The sequence below is a fragment of the Anguilla anguilla genome, chromosome 7 (genome assembly GCF_013347855.1).
Source record: "Anguilla anguilla isolate fAngAng1 chromosome 7, fAngAng1.pri, whole genome shotgun sequence".
NCBI lineage: Eukaryota > Metazoa > Chordata > Actinopteri > Anguilliformes > Anguillidae > Anguilla > Anguilla anguilla.
The window spans coordinates 46,639,297-46,656,620 of record NC_049207.1 but is presented as its reverse complement, the minus strand read 5'-3'; the positions used below and the strand labels follow the sequence as shown (position 1 = coordinate 46,656,620).

Sequence of the window (17,324 nt, the reverse complement as noted above, 5' to 3'; positions counted from 1 at the left end):
CGGGACGCCGGCGCGGGCCCCGTCGTCTCCGGGCCCCGCGCCGCGTCCTCAGGCCCCTCAGGGGGTGCGCGCTGCCGTCCCACGGTTTTAGGGGCTCCGTAGGGCTCGCGGGGGAACCTGTAAAATTCTCTGTGGGGCACCGGGAGCCGGGTCATTTAGCTTAGCTGGCTCCTAATGGGGCTCCTCTTATTACGGGCTGGATGCAGACGAACAGACAAAAACGGTTTTTAAAAAGGCCTCAAAAGAGCAGAATATGCTCGGCTGTAAGCCCCACTTAATTTCCTTCAACTCAAAAACTGAGGATTTATGAAAGCAACTTGCTTGAAGAATTGGATTCATTTGTGATTAAACTAAACTTTTAGGGCATTGGTGATTTATGATATATTGTATGATGATATGTATCTTAAAATGTCCTAAAAATTTAAATTACATCAGTGGAGTATTGTCATTTCCTGCCTTGCGTGTTTTGCCAGAAAATAAAACTTGATTCTCTAAGTCTCAGACGTAAAAATGTTCCACGTATTGAAATATAATAGATATAATATATAAGGTAGGTCTCCATGCATGCTGAGTGTGCTTGCATACAGTATATGGGTGTGTGCTGAAGTCCTCTGAGTCCTTTGATCCTTTTGACTGACAGGGATTCGGTATTAGCGTCACCTCTTGTCTGCAGTTCAAAGCCATTTTTCTGACTTATCTTGTTTGAGATGCGCTTTCATGTGTGTTTGTGGCTGCACTTGTCACAACAGACCGCAAAGGGCCGGCATCAAAGGGCACTTTACTGTGCTCCGTGGCTATGTTTCTGCTTAAAGCATAAATAATAAAAAAAGTCTGGTGACTGTAGTTGAGTCAGCTGAGCCAGAATCACTGTTTAAAAAATGTGCACTATACTCTGCGGTACTACCAGTGTTTCTTCTAGTTTTCGTACATTAGTAGTTAGGAGAAAGGGTTTTCTTTTTAACTTAACGGCTATGTTCATTTTATTTATTCTAACCATCAACTTTAAACACTGCGCCACGAGAACAAAATAATGATTTTGCGCGACGTTAAAACGCTGATTCGTTGCAGATGGAGACGTTGGGAAACGCAATGCGGGCGACGGCTGGAAATGGCGAGCGTGTTTGCCGTGCGTGGCGGTGTCAGGGGCTGGGTTTTCTCTTGCGGCTCCGCTCGAAGAATGAAAAGAACAAAATCGTGCCACGGCATCCTGAAACGCAGCCAGCTTCTGGAAAAAAAAGAAGCAAAAAGAAAAACCAAAAAAAAAAAAAACACATCCCTCATAGGCTCCACAATGAAGTGGCAGCACACTGGATTTGTCTCCCTGCGTACAGTATATACACGTGCTTGAATCTGAGTTTTCTCAGACGGCAGTTAATTACCCGTCCTTCGTTCTTTATGTGGCCTGAAGTCTGGCTCGCCATAACCCGCGCGGATAGCTAATATTTACAGGGCTGCCAGGGACTCTCTTTATGATGGAGAAAACAGTGGGCGCTATGTCAGGAATCACGCCGAAATTTACTCTCCTGAGCAGAGGAACGTGTTCCAGCACCCCTAGAGGGAAGGAAGGAGGGGGAAGAGAGAGACTGAGAGAGGGTGGGGAGAAAGAGGGAGCGAGAGAGAGACAGAGAGAAGAGAGAGAGAAAAAAATCTATTATGAACATAAATTATATTCCTTGTTTATACTGCTGTAAGTAGACATAGTGACTACATTTTTTTCTTCTAGTAATGCTTTTCTTTACAGCACTCAGGTGCCCGAAACGATTTTTTTGATTCAAGGGGTGTAGTCTGTCCTTAATCGCCGGGCCCTCTTTTCTCTGCGCCTCGCTGAACGTCTGGTAATTACCACCGCGGTCTGTTTTACTCATAAAAAAACTGCGCGGTGCACGACGGACCAGAAAGACAGCACGACTGAGCGCGCACCGCGTCCGGCACAGGTCGTAAACCTGCGTGACAAAAACGCGAATCTGCGAGCTCCGGCCAGAGCGGTAAGCTCACGGCGTGATTAACGAGCTTGTCTCCGCCGGAGGACCGCGCAGGTAAAAAAAGCAGAAGGCGAGCCAACTCATCGGACGCGGAACAATGAATTCCAAACAAGTTTTTAAAAAAGTATTAAAAGCTTTTTTTTTTTTTTTACTTGGGTATACTGGAAGTCAGGCCGAGGTAGTAAAACGTTCCCCCACAAAGGATTTAATTAAAGAGTACGTTTACACGAGGGTGCTGTCGTCGGATTCCCCCGGATTAATGAAGTCTCCTGTTGTTTGTTAAAATTGGGTGTTTATCCCCAGTGTCACTGGCTCTTTATTTACGGGCTTCCCCGGAGGAATTCTGCTTAATGATCTCTTACCTCAGGATTTTAGCGAGGGGTTAAAACCTGGAGAGAGAGCCAGGAAGTGCAGAGTCTCTCGGCACTTAAAAGGTTTCAGGATAGATAATAATTCCCTTGTTTTTTTCCCCCTATCTGTACCTGCTACCTGTGTGTGCCCTACCTGGCAAACCTACCTCACTAGCGCTTCCAAATAAAAATATCCCTTTAGCCCTCTGATGTCTGCATGAGCGATGGTCTGTTTTCTCTCTCTTCTTGTGGGCTGGAACGCTGAGCGTGGTCGTCACGTTTACGTAGACGAGCTGGCCTGACGGAGACAAAAGCCTGAATGAGTTCATTCCTAAAGCTTCACTCCAGAGACTCAGACGGCTGGTCTGTTTGTTGTCTACCACTGGGCCTCAGAGGTGCCAGAGCACACCCACTTCCCCCCACCCCTCCTCTGCCCATACATCACCTACTAGCCTCATTCTCCCATTCCAAGATGGCCGCTAACTTTTCTATCGAGAATGGAGCCACCTGTGATAACTCTGTCTTTGACCCCGACCACGCCCCTTTACCTCAACCGACTCAATGAGCACCAAGGAGACAATCAGGCCCAAAACTGTGGGCTTGAGTCATCAGGAGGGCACGACAGGACCACTGGGCGAGGTTGGAAAACCAGGAGGCTCTCCTAGCTTTAGCATGGATGTGTAAACAAGCCTATTCAAACCGTGTTGGGGCCATAGGTGACGGTCCCCACAATAAATACTCTAGCGCGTCCCCTTTCTTCAGCTGGTCCAAAATACAGCAGCTAGGCTCCTTACTGACATTCACTCCTGCCTAGAGTGAAACTCCTTACCCAGACACTTCACAGGGACTGGCCCAAAATAAGGAACACTGGAGCACACTTTGCTAAGGGCAAAAGACACTGAACAGGGTAGGATTGACATTTCCACATCAGTAACATCAGTCATACCTTGTTCATTAAACAGTGTCTTTTGCCCTTAACAAAGTGTGCTCCAGTATTTCTGTCTGGGTAAGGAGTTTTACTGTGGTTTGACCATCCTGGCTGTTGAGCATCTGTCCAATCCTCTTTTATTTAGCTGGCCTGAAGCAAGTTGGGAATCTTCTTTTATATCTGCTCCTGCCTTTTCTCCTTCTTCATTGGATTTTGTTATGATTTACAAGATCTTGTGACTGACCCTTTAAAGCATTACTGTTGGGAAGGCCTGGTGTGGAAAAACAGCAGCAATCACACAAAAGAGTCCTTTGTTATCAAAAGGACTCTTATGTTATCAGAGTCTTCAGTACAACACACTAAACTGTGATTACACTCCAGACTGCACATGGGCACTACGAATTAAACTCGTCTCCATGGTTCTGCCTGTTCCTGAGAATGCCAGCCTGGGTGTAGCAGGAGTCTGGAACCCTTTCCTGGTGTGCATGCAGGTTCTAGGTTCCACCAGTAGTAGTTTGAACGTATGTCAGATTTCTAAAAAAGCGGACAGCAACTGGCAGTCATTATGAACATAGTACGGGGCTATTTGTTTATAAACGGTCTATGAAATGATGTAATGACATTTTTGGGAATTTAGAAATCCCGCCTAGATGGATATTTGTGGTCCCAAAAGGAAGAAATGTCTGGGAAAATGAGGACGTCTGGCCAGCCTAACCAGGAACCCTGGTTGGAAAGTAGCCGTAAACATCAGTGCCAGCTCTCCCACAGGTCAGGCCACAGTAAAGAATACACAAGAAAAGTTTTTAACTGACCCTCATGAGTTCATTGAGAAAATGGCGTTAACATACAAAATTGTACAAATGATCAGAATTAAGTAAATGCATAAGAACAGAAGTAGGCCTGAAACCCTGAGGCAGATGTGCCCCCCCCCCCCCCCCCCACCCCGGGAGTGGGGGAGAGGGGTTCAGCATTTGGGTTTGATTGGAGAGCGCAGCCTTCCGTTATTGGAGGGGGGGGGGCTGTGCCACAGTGCAGCATTCAGCCCATTAACAAGTAGGCATCCGTGTAATGCCATGTTTGATGGTTTTAGCATCTTTAACAAGTTTTTAAGATTGAACCCAGATGCCCCCCGGCTCCCCGTACTACCCCCCCCCCCCCCCCCCTCGTCCCACCCCGGGTGCCCAGAGCCTGTGCTTGTGCCACCTACAGTTCCCAGCACACAGTGCTGCTGCTTCTCTCTGTATGCTAAACATTTCATACACCTATTATTTTTTTAGAATTATTATAAAGTGTACAAATGTATTATTGTTATCATTATTATTACATAGCCTGGCGAATGAAGCCGTGGCTGAGAGCCATGTCCCTTGCGGGTTTAATTCTTTAAGCGATGGGTCTGTTGGGGGGCAGATTTATGGCAGATCTTTACTCCCTTTGTTTATATTAGCCCTGCCTCTGCCCCCCACTTCCCCCAAACTCACCCCCCCCACGGAGAGCGACATTAAACTAACAGCTCGGCCCGTTTGGCAGCAGAACCTGTCCTTGTCCTCCTGTTACCGAGACCTATCTCACAGATATTAAAAGAGAAAGAAAAAAAAGGAGGGAAGAGAAAAACAAACACAGGAAATTGCTGTTTTTGCAAAATGTCTCGTGGAACACTGAACGATATCAGTGGGGTTTTTTTTTGGGGGGTGGGGGGTTGGTGGTGGGGGCATGTTTGAAATTACTGACGTGTGTATTTTGATTTTACCTGACCACCCCTAATGATGAGTTTGGTTTATGGGACGTGCCCCTGCGGCTTAGCCCATGCGGGTGTTATTCTACGGTGATCTCCGGAGGCCGTTTTGCAGAGAACAATGCCGTTCCTGCTCGGTTTCCTAAAGCTGAAAGTTGCTGAGAGACCAGGGTTAATTGTGTGCATTAGTGCAGCTTTTGCAGCTTCTGAGAGGCTGTATCTGAGAGGCTGCGGGTTTCATTCCCATGTTGAGGTGCTACTGTTGTGCTTGTGAGCAAAGGCACTTGACCTGAATTACTTCCCGCAAAATATGTGTGTGTGTGAGTGTGTGTTGTGTGTGTGTGTGTGTGTGTGCATGCATGCGTGTGCATGTGTGTGTGTCTGTGTCTATCTGTGTTTGTATTTGTTTGTGTGCATGTCTGTATCCACTGATACGCATCACACACCACCTCTAATTGTTCTGCATGCTTGCCTCTTGACTGAGGAGAGTATTGAGAGGACTGGATTCAACTTTTAACTCATGATTAAACACAAGTACTTTTTTCCCCCACGTAGTTTGGCAAATTCATCTGAGGCAGAATCACTCAAATGAGCTCAGTCACCTGAAGCTTTGAAGCGCGGCGTCCCGGAGGTGCAGTGCATTGGTGCAGGGTCACAGGAGAGTGTGTTTCAGCCTTATAAGTCCAACAGAACGGGGGAAGTAACTGGAAATCATTCAGATTTTAATCGGCAGAGCGGGAGGGAATAAGGCCTTTATTCCGCTGCGTGATCATGAGATCTCTGACCGCGAGCCGCAGGTTTTACGGACAGCTTACGCTCACAAGGTTACGAGACCGCCCCCCCCCCACCCCCACCCCCCCCCCCCCCAACCCTCCCAGGCACGCTTCCTGGATTAGTGCTGCTGCCAGGGGGGGAGGGAGGAGAGGTGCTCGGGCTTAGGCTCATAGCTCATAACTCATCTCTCCAGTGTGACAGGTCTATCTGAAAGGCACGTGGATCCCGCTCGGAGGAACAGCTTCAGCTCGCTGGGTTAGCCTCTCACTGTCTACTGTTCATTGACTGGTCAGAAAGGAAACAGTCCCACAGACGGCGATTTGTGCAAACACGTATTGGACAATGATTTCAGACTTGCTTCTCCCCCGGTGTACGTTCAGAGAAGATTGATTGTCTTTACCAGACAGCACTTGTCTGGTGAAGAGTTTGTGCAAGATATAAGAGTCTTTTTGAATTGATAAAAAAAATGTTTTCCTCTGCATCTCTAAGATGACCAGGTCTGCAAACCTTACTCTTTAAATAAAACTGACTGGACATTGACTATAATGCAGAACAGTCTGAATTATAAGAGTACCATGGATTCAAACTGTTGTCTAATAGAGTACATATCTTACATTATCCCTTGCGCCCAACAGGTTTCCCTTTATTCATCGCATCACTTTTGGTCTTTAGTGCTCACATCTATCGCCTTGCATGCCGTGCATTCTATTTTTACACATTCCATATGTATTTCTTAATGTTGCATTTGTCCCATGACCAAGTCTGTGGTCATATTTATGATGAGGAGTTCTGAATTTACAGCCTGGTACCTCTGTGGTCAACAGGATCCCTGTTTTCCAGCAAATCTGGGGCCGGGGAGGGGTGGGGGGGGGGTGGTGGGGGGGGGCAGTCTAGTGTCTGTATCACAGGGGAATGTTGTGGGTAATGGACAACAGTAAAGGAGCCACAGGTGGTGACGGTTTACTGCCATTAAACCCAGATGTTTTCTTTTGTGTTCCAAAAAAAAAACTGGGATCATTTAGGGTAAGCATTTGCACCCTGTACGTCCTTTAAACTCTTCTGGACTTTAACGGCCTAACCAAGCCCACACAGGCCTAATTAAAGCCTACCCAGGGGGGCCACGGGTGTAAGTGGAACCAATAACACTCTGGATAAGTCTGTGGAAAGTGTTGAAAACACACTCTATTTTTCTTCTCCTGTGTGTGCGTGTGTGTGCGTGTGTGCGTGTGCATTTATATATTTCTTTATGAAAGGTTTTTATTCTGTCTTTTTTAGTGATGTCTAATTGTACTTGTAAACTCATTCCTTCTTAAATATCAGTTTAGGAGGGTGTGAACTACTTCATTCGTCCTCGAAGGCACCTGTGACTACATAATCATGGCATGCATTTTTGTTCTAATCTAATGAACATGTTGCTCATATCTGTAAAAATCCGATTGAAAATAGAGCACAGTCACTTCTATCAATGTCCGGGTGAATTGCAACCCTAAATGCTGTTAGCCAGGTTTCCCTGGTTTGTAGAACTCCTTCATTCTTGCCAGCTGTTACTGTCTACAGAATTCTACTATTGACCATCTCCGCAGTGGATTACAATTGTGACTTTTTAAAAAAAATCAAGATGCGTGTACCCTGGCAGATGACGTGATGCAGGCAGAGTCAAAGGACAACTTCCAAAAACGTGCAGTCATTGGCAATCAGTGCTGTGTTGTCTTTTTGAGCAAGTGCTGAAAATGTGTAAAATGCCTTGCATAAGTCTGGGACAGTTAGGATATGGCATTAAAATTGCAACCCACGCTTAAGAATGAATGTTCCACTGACGAAAAAAGAAATAATGCATTGAAAGGAACTTTATTAAATAAAAGAGCACATTCACAGACATTTACCATATTGTATAATTTAGCAATTTGTATTATTATTATTAGCAGTAGTTGTAGCAGTAGTAATCTTTATGTAATCTTTTTTTGCTTTGAGAATTTGACCATCCAATTTGAAGTGTTTATAAGTGTTTAAGAGTTTTTAATTTATGCTACTACTAACCCTACTAACACTACTACCACTACTGCTACTACTACTGCCACTGCTGCTACTACTACAGTAGTATTAGTTGTATTAGTAGCAGTAGGAGTAGTAGCAGCAGCTGTAGTAATAGTAGTAGCAGTAGTAGGAGTAGCAGTAGTAGCAGCAGTAGTAGCAGTAGCAGTAGTAGCAGTAGCTGAAGTAATAGTAGTAGCAGTAGCAGCAGCAGTAGTAGGAGTAGCAGTAATAGCAGCAGTGGTAGTAGTAGCAGTAGTAGGAGTAGCAGCAGTAGTAGGAGTAGCAGTGGTAGCAGCAGTAGTAGGAGTAGCAGCAGTAGTATGAGTAGCAGCAGTAGTAGGAGTAGCAGTGGTAGCAGCAGTAGTAGTAGTAGCAGTAGTAGGAGTAGCAGTAGTAGCAGCAGTGGCAGTAGTAGTAGCAGTAGTGGTAGTAGTGTTAGTAGGGTTAGTAGTAGCATAAATTAAAAACTCTTAAACACTTATAAACACTTCAAATTGGATGGTCAAATTCTCAAAGCAAAAAAAGATTACATAAACAGTATAGTTGTGTGGAAACATGGTAATGGCTGTTTTGCTTCTCTATGGCAGAGCTCTTGGGGGGGTAAGGTGGGAGGGTTTGGCGGCTGGGATTGGAGGAGCCCTGTCACTGTGGCGTCACCACATTGTGCTTGAGCCAGCCAAACCAGCTCTTGAGGCAGCCGCGTGTTTTGGCGGGGCCATCTGGAGTCAGAGGTGCCACTCTATTATTCTTCCTCCAGAAGCTCAGCTTCCTCTTCCTCTTTGGGCTGTGGTCTGCTGGAGCCGGTAGGGGGTTACATATAGGATCATTACTGCTTTTCTGTAAAATGTGCGTTTCCTATAAACCAGTCCCTATATTTCCTCTCATTCTAAAAAAGTAAGCATCTGCATACTTCTACAGTTACAATTGGGCTAAAGAAAAATGTGTGTACCTTATTTGACAATTATGTGTAACATTGGAGAGGCTGAGGGGGAGGGACACTTACCTTGGTCACTGTCCTTCTTGCTCTCTGTCTTCTTCATTGTCTTCATCTACATTTTGAGCACAAGCACGCACGTGAACACATTTGAACCACAGGTGTTCCAGTCATGACTCTTTCCAGTCTTGATTGTGAATTGTACAGTCTTCTGGTCAGATCCATGGTATATCTTTCCCTGTTTCATTGTATATTCAACTGAGTTGTGTTCAGCCTTCTCATCCCTGATCTCTTAGTATAAGTTATTATAGCCAGCTGTGTTCTCACCTCTGGGATGAAGTCTCCAAATGGCTGGACAGGGTTTCCCATGGTGCCCTTCTCCCCCTGATCCAGCTCTGCAGTCTTAGCCTCTTCCTGCTCAGCCTCCTCCTGCTGTCTCCTTTCCCTGTCATTTCAAATATTAAATCATTTTGAATCACACAACACAAGTAATTTCATAGTGGGTCCATGGATCGGCCCATCTATGCACACGTATATGTCTACGTAGCCTTGTCGGAGGGGGTACAGCTCTTACCTCTCCTCTCGAACCTTGCGCACCCTCTCTGCCCGCTCTCTCCTGAACTTCTCCTCCTGCACCCTCTGCTTGGCCGTGTCCTTCTGCACGCGCCCATTGATGTTGTCATAGGCTGTGCCCACAGACTCCAGAAGCCACTCCAGTCCATCCTCAATGGCCTTCTTGCCAACGGTCATCACAGCAGAATACGGCACCTGAAATGTTGATTTTGCCTCGTGAAGCTTTGATGCTGTCTCCTCCAGCCACATGATGCACACATTGTGCCCAATACTACAGCGCTGTCAAACACTGCATCAGAACAGCACTGCAAGGTTGTCATCTCCTTTCCATCAGACTCCTAACAATACTCACTACTTTACAGCGGCATTTGTTCTGCTTCACAAGTGTCTCCAGGGACAGGTGATCTACAATATCTGCCTCCCGCAGGGCTTCTTCTCTGTCCTGTTTGTTTGCCAGGCTAACACAAAAGGGACATTTTGTATATTTTCCAAATGTCGCCCATAAACATAATCCATTAGAATAAATTATCCATAGCAATATTCTCATCCTAAATTGAGATTATCTTTTCATGATTAACTATGATTTAATTGATTTTTGGGCTATGACTGAACAGCCCTGGAATTTGTGTCTTCATGTTCTTCATTCTCTGGTTGACTCACTAATTGGCTCAGAGGCGCTTGCAATAATTATATTTTACACTTATTTCACACTATTTAACTTGTTTGCGCTCTCTGTACAGTACCACCCTTTCCCTCTTTAGGACAGGTGGTGTCATATTCGGCGCAGCTAATTGTACTCACAGGAGAAGCGGCTTCCCCTTGATGAGGGGGTGGCTCAGAACCTTGGCCAGCGTGTCCTCGGTTTCCTTCATGCGCTGGCCGTCGCTGGAGTCCACCACAAACATCAAGCCGTGACACTCGGCGAAGTAGTGCTTCCACATGTCACGCATGTGCTCCCCTCCGCCCAGGTCAAAGATGGACACGTCATACTGCCCCTGTTTCAGGCTCACGGGGCAAAATCCCACGGTAGGCCATACGTCTTCTGGGTTTTCTATAGGAAGATCAAAATAAAACAACAAAAAAATCCTATCTTAATGTTTCAAGCGGGGGGAAAAATCCATTCATTGTGAAGGTTTTTCTGTGTATCACAATAATTCTGCTCTGGTACAAAAAATTATTTAATTAAGTCATTTAAATTTCCAATCCAGCATAATATTTTCACTAAAACTTACATATTTTGAACAACACTTTAAATAAAGAACAGCATAGGCTACATCTATGTACTTGAATCCACTAGGACTGTGGCAATATTACAGTCTAGTTTAGAGTACAAATGAGGTTTAGAATATTACATGCCTTGAATATTTCAAAATACTTTGAGTCTGCTGAGAATCAAAGCAGTATTCAGTGTTTCACAGCATAAGCATTATATTAAAACTTGTGGTTGGGTCCCTAAACTAATAGATGTTTTATATTTTAAGCATGTTAATATAAACAAGCAAGTAATGTGGCATACTTAAATAAAACCTTACCTCCTTGAATGCTTCTGATTGTTGAAGTTTTCCCCGCATTATCAAGCCCCAGAATGGCCAAAGTAACTTTCCTAGAAGTTGAAAAGATAACAAGCTATAGTGCTATTTATGAATTGCAACTTATATGGTGAGGTACCCAACAAAGTTTCTTTCATCAAAATATATCCCGACTCATTCTGGTGGTTAGTTTGGCCAAGTTCAATATGTTATCTTTATTTATTATGTATTGATTTATTCATCAGGGACAATGCACAGCTTGTACCATAGCTATAATAATAAATCATACATACAGGAGTATCCAATCTTGTCACACAATTAGCCACCACTCTTGTAGATATGCTATATTGCACACATTAGCTATCTTTCAGTTATTCCCTTTACTTTGGCCCTCCTTTATTTGATTGTTTTTACATGTCTTCTGAGTAGATTCCTGTGAAATGATAGCTGACTGGTAGTTATGACTTAACCATCTTGTTTCTGAAGCCTGCTTCTGGGACAATAATGATCCAATTGCAAAATAGTAAAAAAAAATTAATCTCACCTTTCAGGCCTTCTACGTTTTCTTAAAAATTTCCAACAGTTCTCCATCAGGATGAAAAAAAAAATCAATTACACGATTGAAATGACACAATTACAAGCAGAAATAGAATAGCTCAATACAGATGATCTCCAGCACAAACACTGGTGGATAATGGGACATCCCACACTTAAATAGTTTTTGATTTGATTTTGATGTTATGATGTCACAGTATCATAATTCTATTGCCCTGGTAACATAAGAAACAGAATGCCACTGTCATAAAAGATTCTATCAACAGCACACATATTCAGGGTTTCTTCTAGGCAAACGTTCTGGACATAGGACATTCACTATACTCTTGTGCTTAGCTGTGGTTTGAGCAATCTCTGCTACTGTAGAGAAGAATCACACAGCCCGGCATTTCTGCAGAAAGCTTCACCGTTTTGCCATTTTGGAATTTTGCTTGTGTATACCATGATACCCTAAATGCTCATTTTTAAGAGTGTGCAAGAATGTTAATGAAGCTATTTGTTCCTTCTTTAATTGTGAAGGCTTTTCTTTGACGTTTGTATGCAGTCGATTAAGGGGTAAAACTCAAATCATTAAGTTTATTGTATGAAACCCAATATTGTTCTGGTTGTGCTGTGATTGACACGCAGTGTTTGATTGATTCATTGTTACGTCACAGCCTAGAATACCAGGGTGAACCCCATTGTGATGTCATCAATGTGAGACCTGCCCTCATTTCATTCAGCCTTCATATGGATTTTCAGTGTGTGCTCTCTACTTTAGTACTCTTGCATGTTTTTTTAAAAACGGAGTGAAGTACTACATAGCATATGTTTGCAATACAGCAAAATGCTTGGACTGTAAGAGTTCGTATTTTACTTTGACAGACAGAGGCGGAGCCACTAGTGTGCACAGTCTGCTCGGAATGTGTAATATGGAACTATTTCCTCTATAATGTTTATTTTCTTGGATCACAGCTGCTGTGGTTCGGTGCTCTCTGCTTTGGTCTTCTACGGTTGCAGAACAGATTTCTTACAGGCAGACGCTGGTGAGGCTGCAGGTTTCCGTGGCTGATGAAGTGTCAACCTGTTTGATTTGGGGCTAATTACTGTAACGCATGGGATATTCCTGGCCATGTGACTTGTGGCTTTACGGTGGAGGTTTTTGGCCTTCGTTCTCTGTAATGATATCCTGGTGACTGACAAAGTGGGGGGAAACACTGAAACGGTCAAATAAGCAGAATTTCGGTCACTATATGATTTTATGTGCTCTCCAGATCACTGTTTAGAAGCAGCAGTTGAGAGAATAGTTGTTTCGCTCTCTCTCTCTCTTGCACAAATGTATGGGTCTCCAACACTGTTCCTGGACTGCTGCAGGGACTGCTGTTTTTTCTGTTTCCCCTGCGCTAAACAGATTAATTAAAGCACTTCATTACACACTTAACTCACTGCATATATCCTGGTTTCTTGGGTTTGCATTGGTGCTGGATCTTACAGTGAAAGCAAAAACCAGCAGACCCTGCAGCTCTTCAGGACCAAGGTACAGCCCCCCCCTGAGCTAAAATAAAGCATTTAATCTTGTATGGGGAAGGGGAGGTGGAGGGGGAAATGTGCATGTGGGAAATGTATTACATCACCACTAGGGTGCACTCTAACAGCATCATGTGATGGCTGCAAATTTAGAAGAGAAATATTCAAATGTGCAGCCATGTAAGTTTTTATTCATTTATTTTTTCCCCTTTAGCAGACTGAATATTTTTTCAGACACAAGAGAAAATTTTCCACCCGAAAAGAAAAGGAAACACTTAAGTACAAAGTGGAGTGAAAGTCTGAGTGCGTGAATTTGTCATGCGTTTCCAGGGTTTATAGGGTGTGTCAAAGCAATTCTGCCTCCATGGGACAGAGACTTCATTAATCTACAGTCACAATGGCTAGGCCTCAATTGGAATTACTATCGTTGTCCATCCCCTAGGTACATGAAAATGCACAAAATTGCTCAATAACTGGATTGAAAACATATTTAGCAGTTTTTTTGTGTGTGTTTTTTTTTTTTTGTGGGGTTGGGGGGGGGGGGGGGGGGGGGCTTTCATTTTTTTTGGTCAGAAAAGAACGAGCTATGTAATATGTGTAATATGTACTATTTATTTAATACACTTGTGATTAGCAGATTATTCAGAAGGTGAAGAAATTTGAGCCCTTTCTATGGTCCTACTCTGTAGAATGCTATGGGATTTGAGTTGTGATATCACAAAGGGAAATCTGGAATTGTAAATCTACGGGTTATTATTATGACAGACCAGAGGAGTATCATTATACATTCCCCTTTATGATGTCACAACACAAAACACCTTAGCCTAATCATGCAGTATGGTTGAATGGTGAAGGAAGTGGGATTTTATCTTACTATTTGCAGGTCAAATACATTTTATAAAGCTAGATAAAACCTATTTAAATGTAATGCACCGGCCTACATTTGCAGGCTTTGTAAGGATGGGTAAGGATTTCTTCTCAGCAGGTAAATTATACAGTGGGGACAGTGAGAGCCCTTAGCCTGCAGTGTGTTTTTCACAGTGAGCAAATGAATGAGCCCCTCCAGAATGCAAGTCAGAATGCAGACCCGGGAATATGACAGCAATTGTGTCGGTCTGGTTCTGGGCACGCTCTGTAGCTGTTTCAGGAAGTATGCATGATGTTGGGAAGTGAGGCGTATTCCGGGAATGCCTGCCGGTTCTCTCTGCCAGTGAAGGATGAGGCCTGGTGTTTTCTGTTAATACAGAAGCTAGCATCTGCACAGTCGAGCTAGCATCTGCCAATAGAAACAGTCTGCTGGCCTACCACTCCTATCAGCCTATCACATCACTTAGAGATCCCGCCAGGGATCTGTCGGCCTATCAGGTGACTCATAGACCCTGCCAGGGATTTTAGTGTGTGTGTGCGTGTGTGTGTGTGTGCACGTGAACGTGCATACATGTGTGAGCGCATGTGTGTCCGTGTGCAAGTGGGCATGTGTGTGTGCAAGTGTGCGCATGTGTGCGTGTGTGAGTGTGCGTGTGCGTGCACGTGCATGTGTATGCATGTGCAAATGTGTGTGTGTGTGCATGCATGCACATGTTTTGTTTTTGTTGTATTTTCAGTTGTTTTACGAATTGCAGATCTGGCCGCCTGTCAGCTTTTTCTTGCGGTACAAAATATATTTTTTCATTTTTTTTTTCATAAATGACACAACTCCAGGACAATTTGGGATTCCAAAGAAAGCAATAACGGACTGTCTGTTTTTCCTCCTCTTGCCTGCATCTGATGTACTACCAAAATAACCACGAGAGTTAAACCTGGGGTTTGATTCATTTCAGTCCAAACAGGATATTGTAGTACACTGGCCCATGCTCTTTACTCTTCCTCTCCTGAATATACACATGAATCCAGCCTGCTAACACTGCATCTCAGAGGAGCAAACAGCTCTAAATTTCTATCGATATCAGGTTATCATCCACAAGATACTCTCTCCCAATCAGCACTACAGCTAAAGTAGTATAAACAATATTTTAAAAAACTTAATAAGGTTGTAAATATTTGGAAAAACATTTTGTGCTAGCTGGGTAGCTCTCTCCTATGTTACTGTGTGTCCTGTAGAGTGTGAAATAGTCAAAAACTTGTGTAAAACTCTGTGGCATGTTGGGTGTGAAATGGTCACTGGCTCTGTGTGGCCTGTAGGGTGTAAAATAGTCACTGGCTCTCCTGTAGTACTGTGTGGCCTGTAGGGTGTAAAACAGTCACTGACTCTCCTGTAGTACTGTGTGGCCTTTTAGATGTAAAATAGTCAGTGGCTATTTTGTAGTACTGTGTGGCCTGTAGGATGTAAAATAATCACTGGCTCTCCTGTAGTAGTGTGTGGCATGTAGGGTCTAAAATAGACACTGGCTCTCATGTAGTACTCTGTGGCCTGTAGGATGTAAAATAGTCACTGGCTCACCTGTAGTACTGTGTGGCCTGTATGGTCTGTTAATGCACACCTTCCCAAAAGGGCTTATAGAGTGCCATGACTTTATGCTCCCGAATGTCCTGCTCACTGGTGTTAGTTGCAGCAGAGATGCTGTGACTGTGCTGGGAGGAGTGATAAAGAGAGGGAAAAGGAGGGAAAGAAGTGGAAGACTGATAGAGGCACATGTTTTTAAGAGAGGTTTGGAGAGAGAGGAGAAAGCTGAGGTAAGAGGGTTCTTTCAGGGGAGGATTTGGGGTCACCAAAAAGCTTCAGTGTTGCTAGGAAACTAAAGAGGTAAAAATGAACAGAAACCTCATGCTGCTGTTGTGTCTCCCTCTTTTAATCAGAATGTGTGAGAGAGAAAGGGAGAGAGAGAGAGAGAGAGAGCGAGAGAGAGCGGCAGGCATTACCTTAGCTCTGAGACTGACTGAGTTTCACAGAAACAGTGCTCAAAAAGGGTGCAATACACAAAGTACTGTGTGCATTAAGATTATAAAGGACAGGATTTGAAAGCATTTAAAATAACCTTTAACATGGCAGCTCCTGTGAGTAATGTGGCACAATAAAAGGCTAATAGCAAAATGTTTCCAATTCAGTTTCTGTTACTGCGACACAAAGTCCTGTACTCCCCCAACAATTCTATTTCAGTTTGTGTCACTGAAACACAGAGCCCTGCACTTCCAGAACACGTCTTTTTCAGTATGTGCGACTGAAACACACTTTCACGTTTCTGTTTCAGTTTCCGTTTGCTTGAACACAAAGCCCTGCGCTTCTAGAATGTCTTCCATTCCGTTTTGTGTAACGGGAAATAAAAGAGCCCTGTGCTCCGCAGATATCCAGCCAGGCTGATTTCTGTGTGCCGTAAGTCACTGTAAATGAGTCACTCGGTGCGCTTGTCAAACAATAGCCCACTGCGTTCCGTTTTTCTACAGCTGCCAAAATCCATTAAAGAGTACCTCGTGTTCTGACCTGTGCTTCTCGCGAGCGATCAACCTTGGCTAAACTTTAAACTGGAGGGAAAACGGCAGGAGAGTCCATGCTGCAGTGAATTCTTCTGTTTCGCACATTCGTCTGACCAAACTGCGAACCTAGTATATGACCAGCCAATCGCGTAACACGGCAACCTTCACAAAGCTCACTTGCGTTCACATTCGAAATAAATTGTTTGCTTGAATGCCCGTAAAAAAGCAATGCAATTGTGTGCATGTGTGTGTGTGAGTGTGATGGGAAGAAGAAACTAGCACTAGCAATTCAATTGCATGTTAGATTTAAAGAGAAATGTTCATTAAATCCAGGCCATTATTGTATTACAGTAATCATCGTTGTCACAACCCATCATCTTCTGGTTGATGTGTCAGTATTTTACAGAACAGATTACAGAGCAAGAGTTTAAAAAGGAGTGAAACATATTTTTTAACTTAACTGAGAAAAACTGTAGTCAAGGAACTGTGGGCTTTGCATGGTTATGAAGAGCTGGATGTGCTTTCAATAGTTAATTGTAGTACATTTCATGCTTTTTCATTAAAATACCAATTCATTTAGTTACACTGTGGTTACTATATGAATCCCTCTATGGCAAGCACACAGTGGTAAAGTTTGCCGACTCTGCAAGACTCCAGGATGATGGTTCAGGCATTTTCTAATATTTACACAGAAACAAATGCTGATTGGTGGATTTTCCCACATATTGACATAAAACAAATGCTGATTGGTGGATTTTCCCACATATTGACATAAAGCAAATGCTGATCGGTGGATTTTATGGATGTCAGAGATTACGTGGAATTGTTAAATAGGAGAGGCATAATTAGGCATAAATAGTTAGGTTTATGTTTGTCAGACCTCTGATTTCCTCCTCTCATGTATCTCTTTAGGAGAGTCAGAAGTACTTTCATGCACTTATATACACACTTAGCTGTAATTACTCAGTTTATTCTTCTGCCAGGTGTCCGTGTTTCGTCATCCGTCTGTTTTAAAG

General features: G+C 43.7%; 2 protein-coding genes across 2 annotated transcripts in view; one reads left to right on the top strand and one right to left on the bottom strand.

Annotated features, from left to right (window-relative positions):
• Positions 1-17,324, top strand: part of kcnq1.2 (potassium voltage-gated channel, KQT-like subfamily, member 1.2) — a 130,560-nt gene that overhangs the window by 41,185 nt on the left and 72,051 nt on the right. The gene's annotated exons all lie outside the window — the stretch shown is intronic.
• On the bottom strand, positions 8,204-11,793 carry LOC118231450 (ADP-ribosylation factor-like protein 13B). Its single transcript, XM_035425257.1, has 8 exons — positions 11,381-11,793; positions 10,840-10,910; positions 10,109-10,358; positions 9,660-9,765; positions 9,309-9,502; positions 9,062-9,179; positions 8,804-8,849; positions 8,204-8,594 (listed from the first exon to the last, which is right to left on the bottom strand). Exons 1-8 carry the CDS (start codon positions 11,425-11,427, stop codon positions 8,443-8,445), a joined length of 984 nt encoding a protein of 327 aa, XP_035281148.1. The 5' UTR covers positions 11,428-11,793; the 3' UTR covers positions 8,204-8,442.

Excerpts from the sequence above, each read along its gene's own strand:
- LOC118231450 (XM_035425257.1), bottom strand. The coding sequence starts at position 11,427 with ATGGAGAACTGTTGGAAATTTTTAAGAAAACGTAGAAGGCCTGAAAG. Across the intron at positions 10,911-11,380 it reads AAACGTAGAAGGCCTGAAAG|GAAAGTTACTTTGGCCATTC; the intron begins GTGAGATTAATT and ends TTCAACTTCTAG. Across the intron at positions 9,503-9,659 it reads ACAAATGCCGCTGTAAAGTA|GTGCCGTATTCTGCTGTGAT; the intron begins GTGAGTATTGTT and ends TCAACATTTCAG.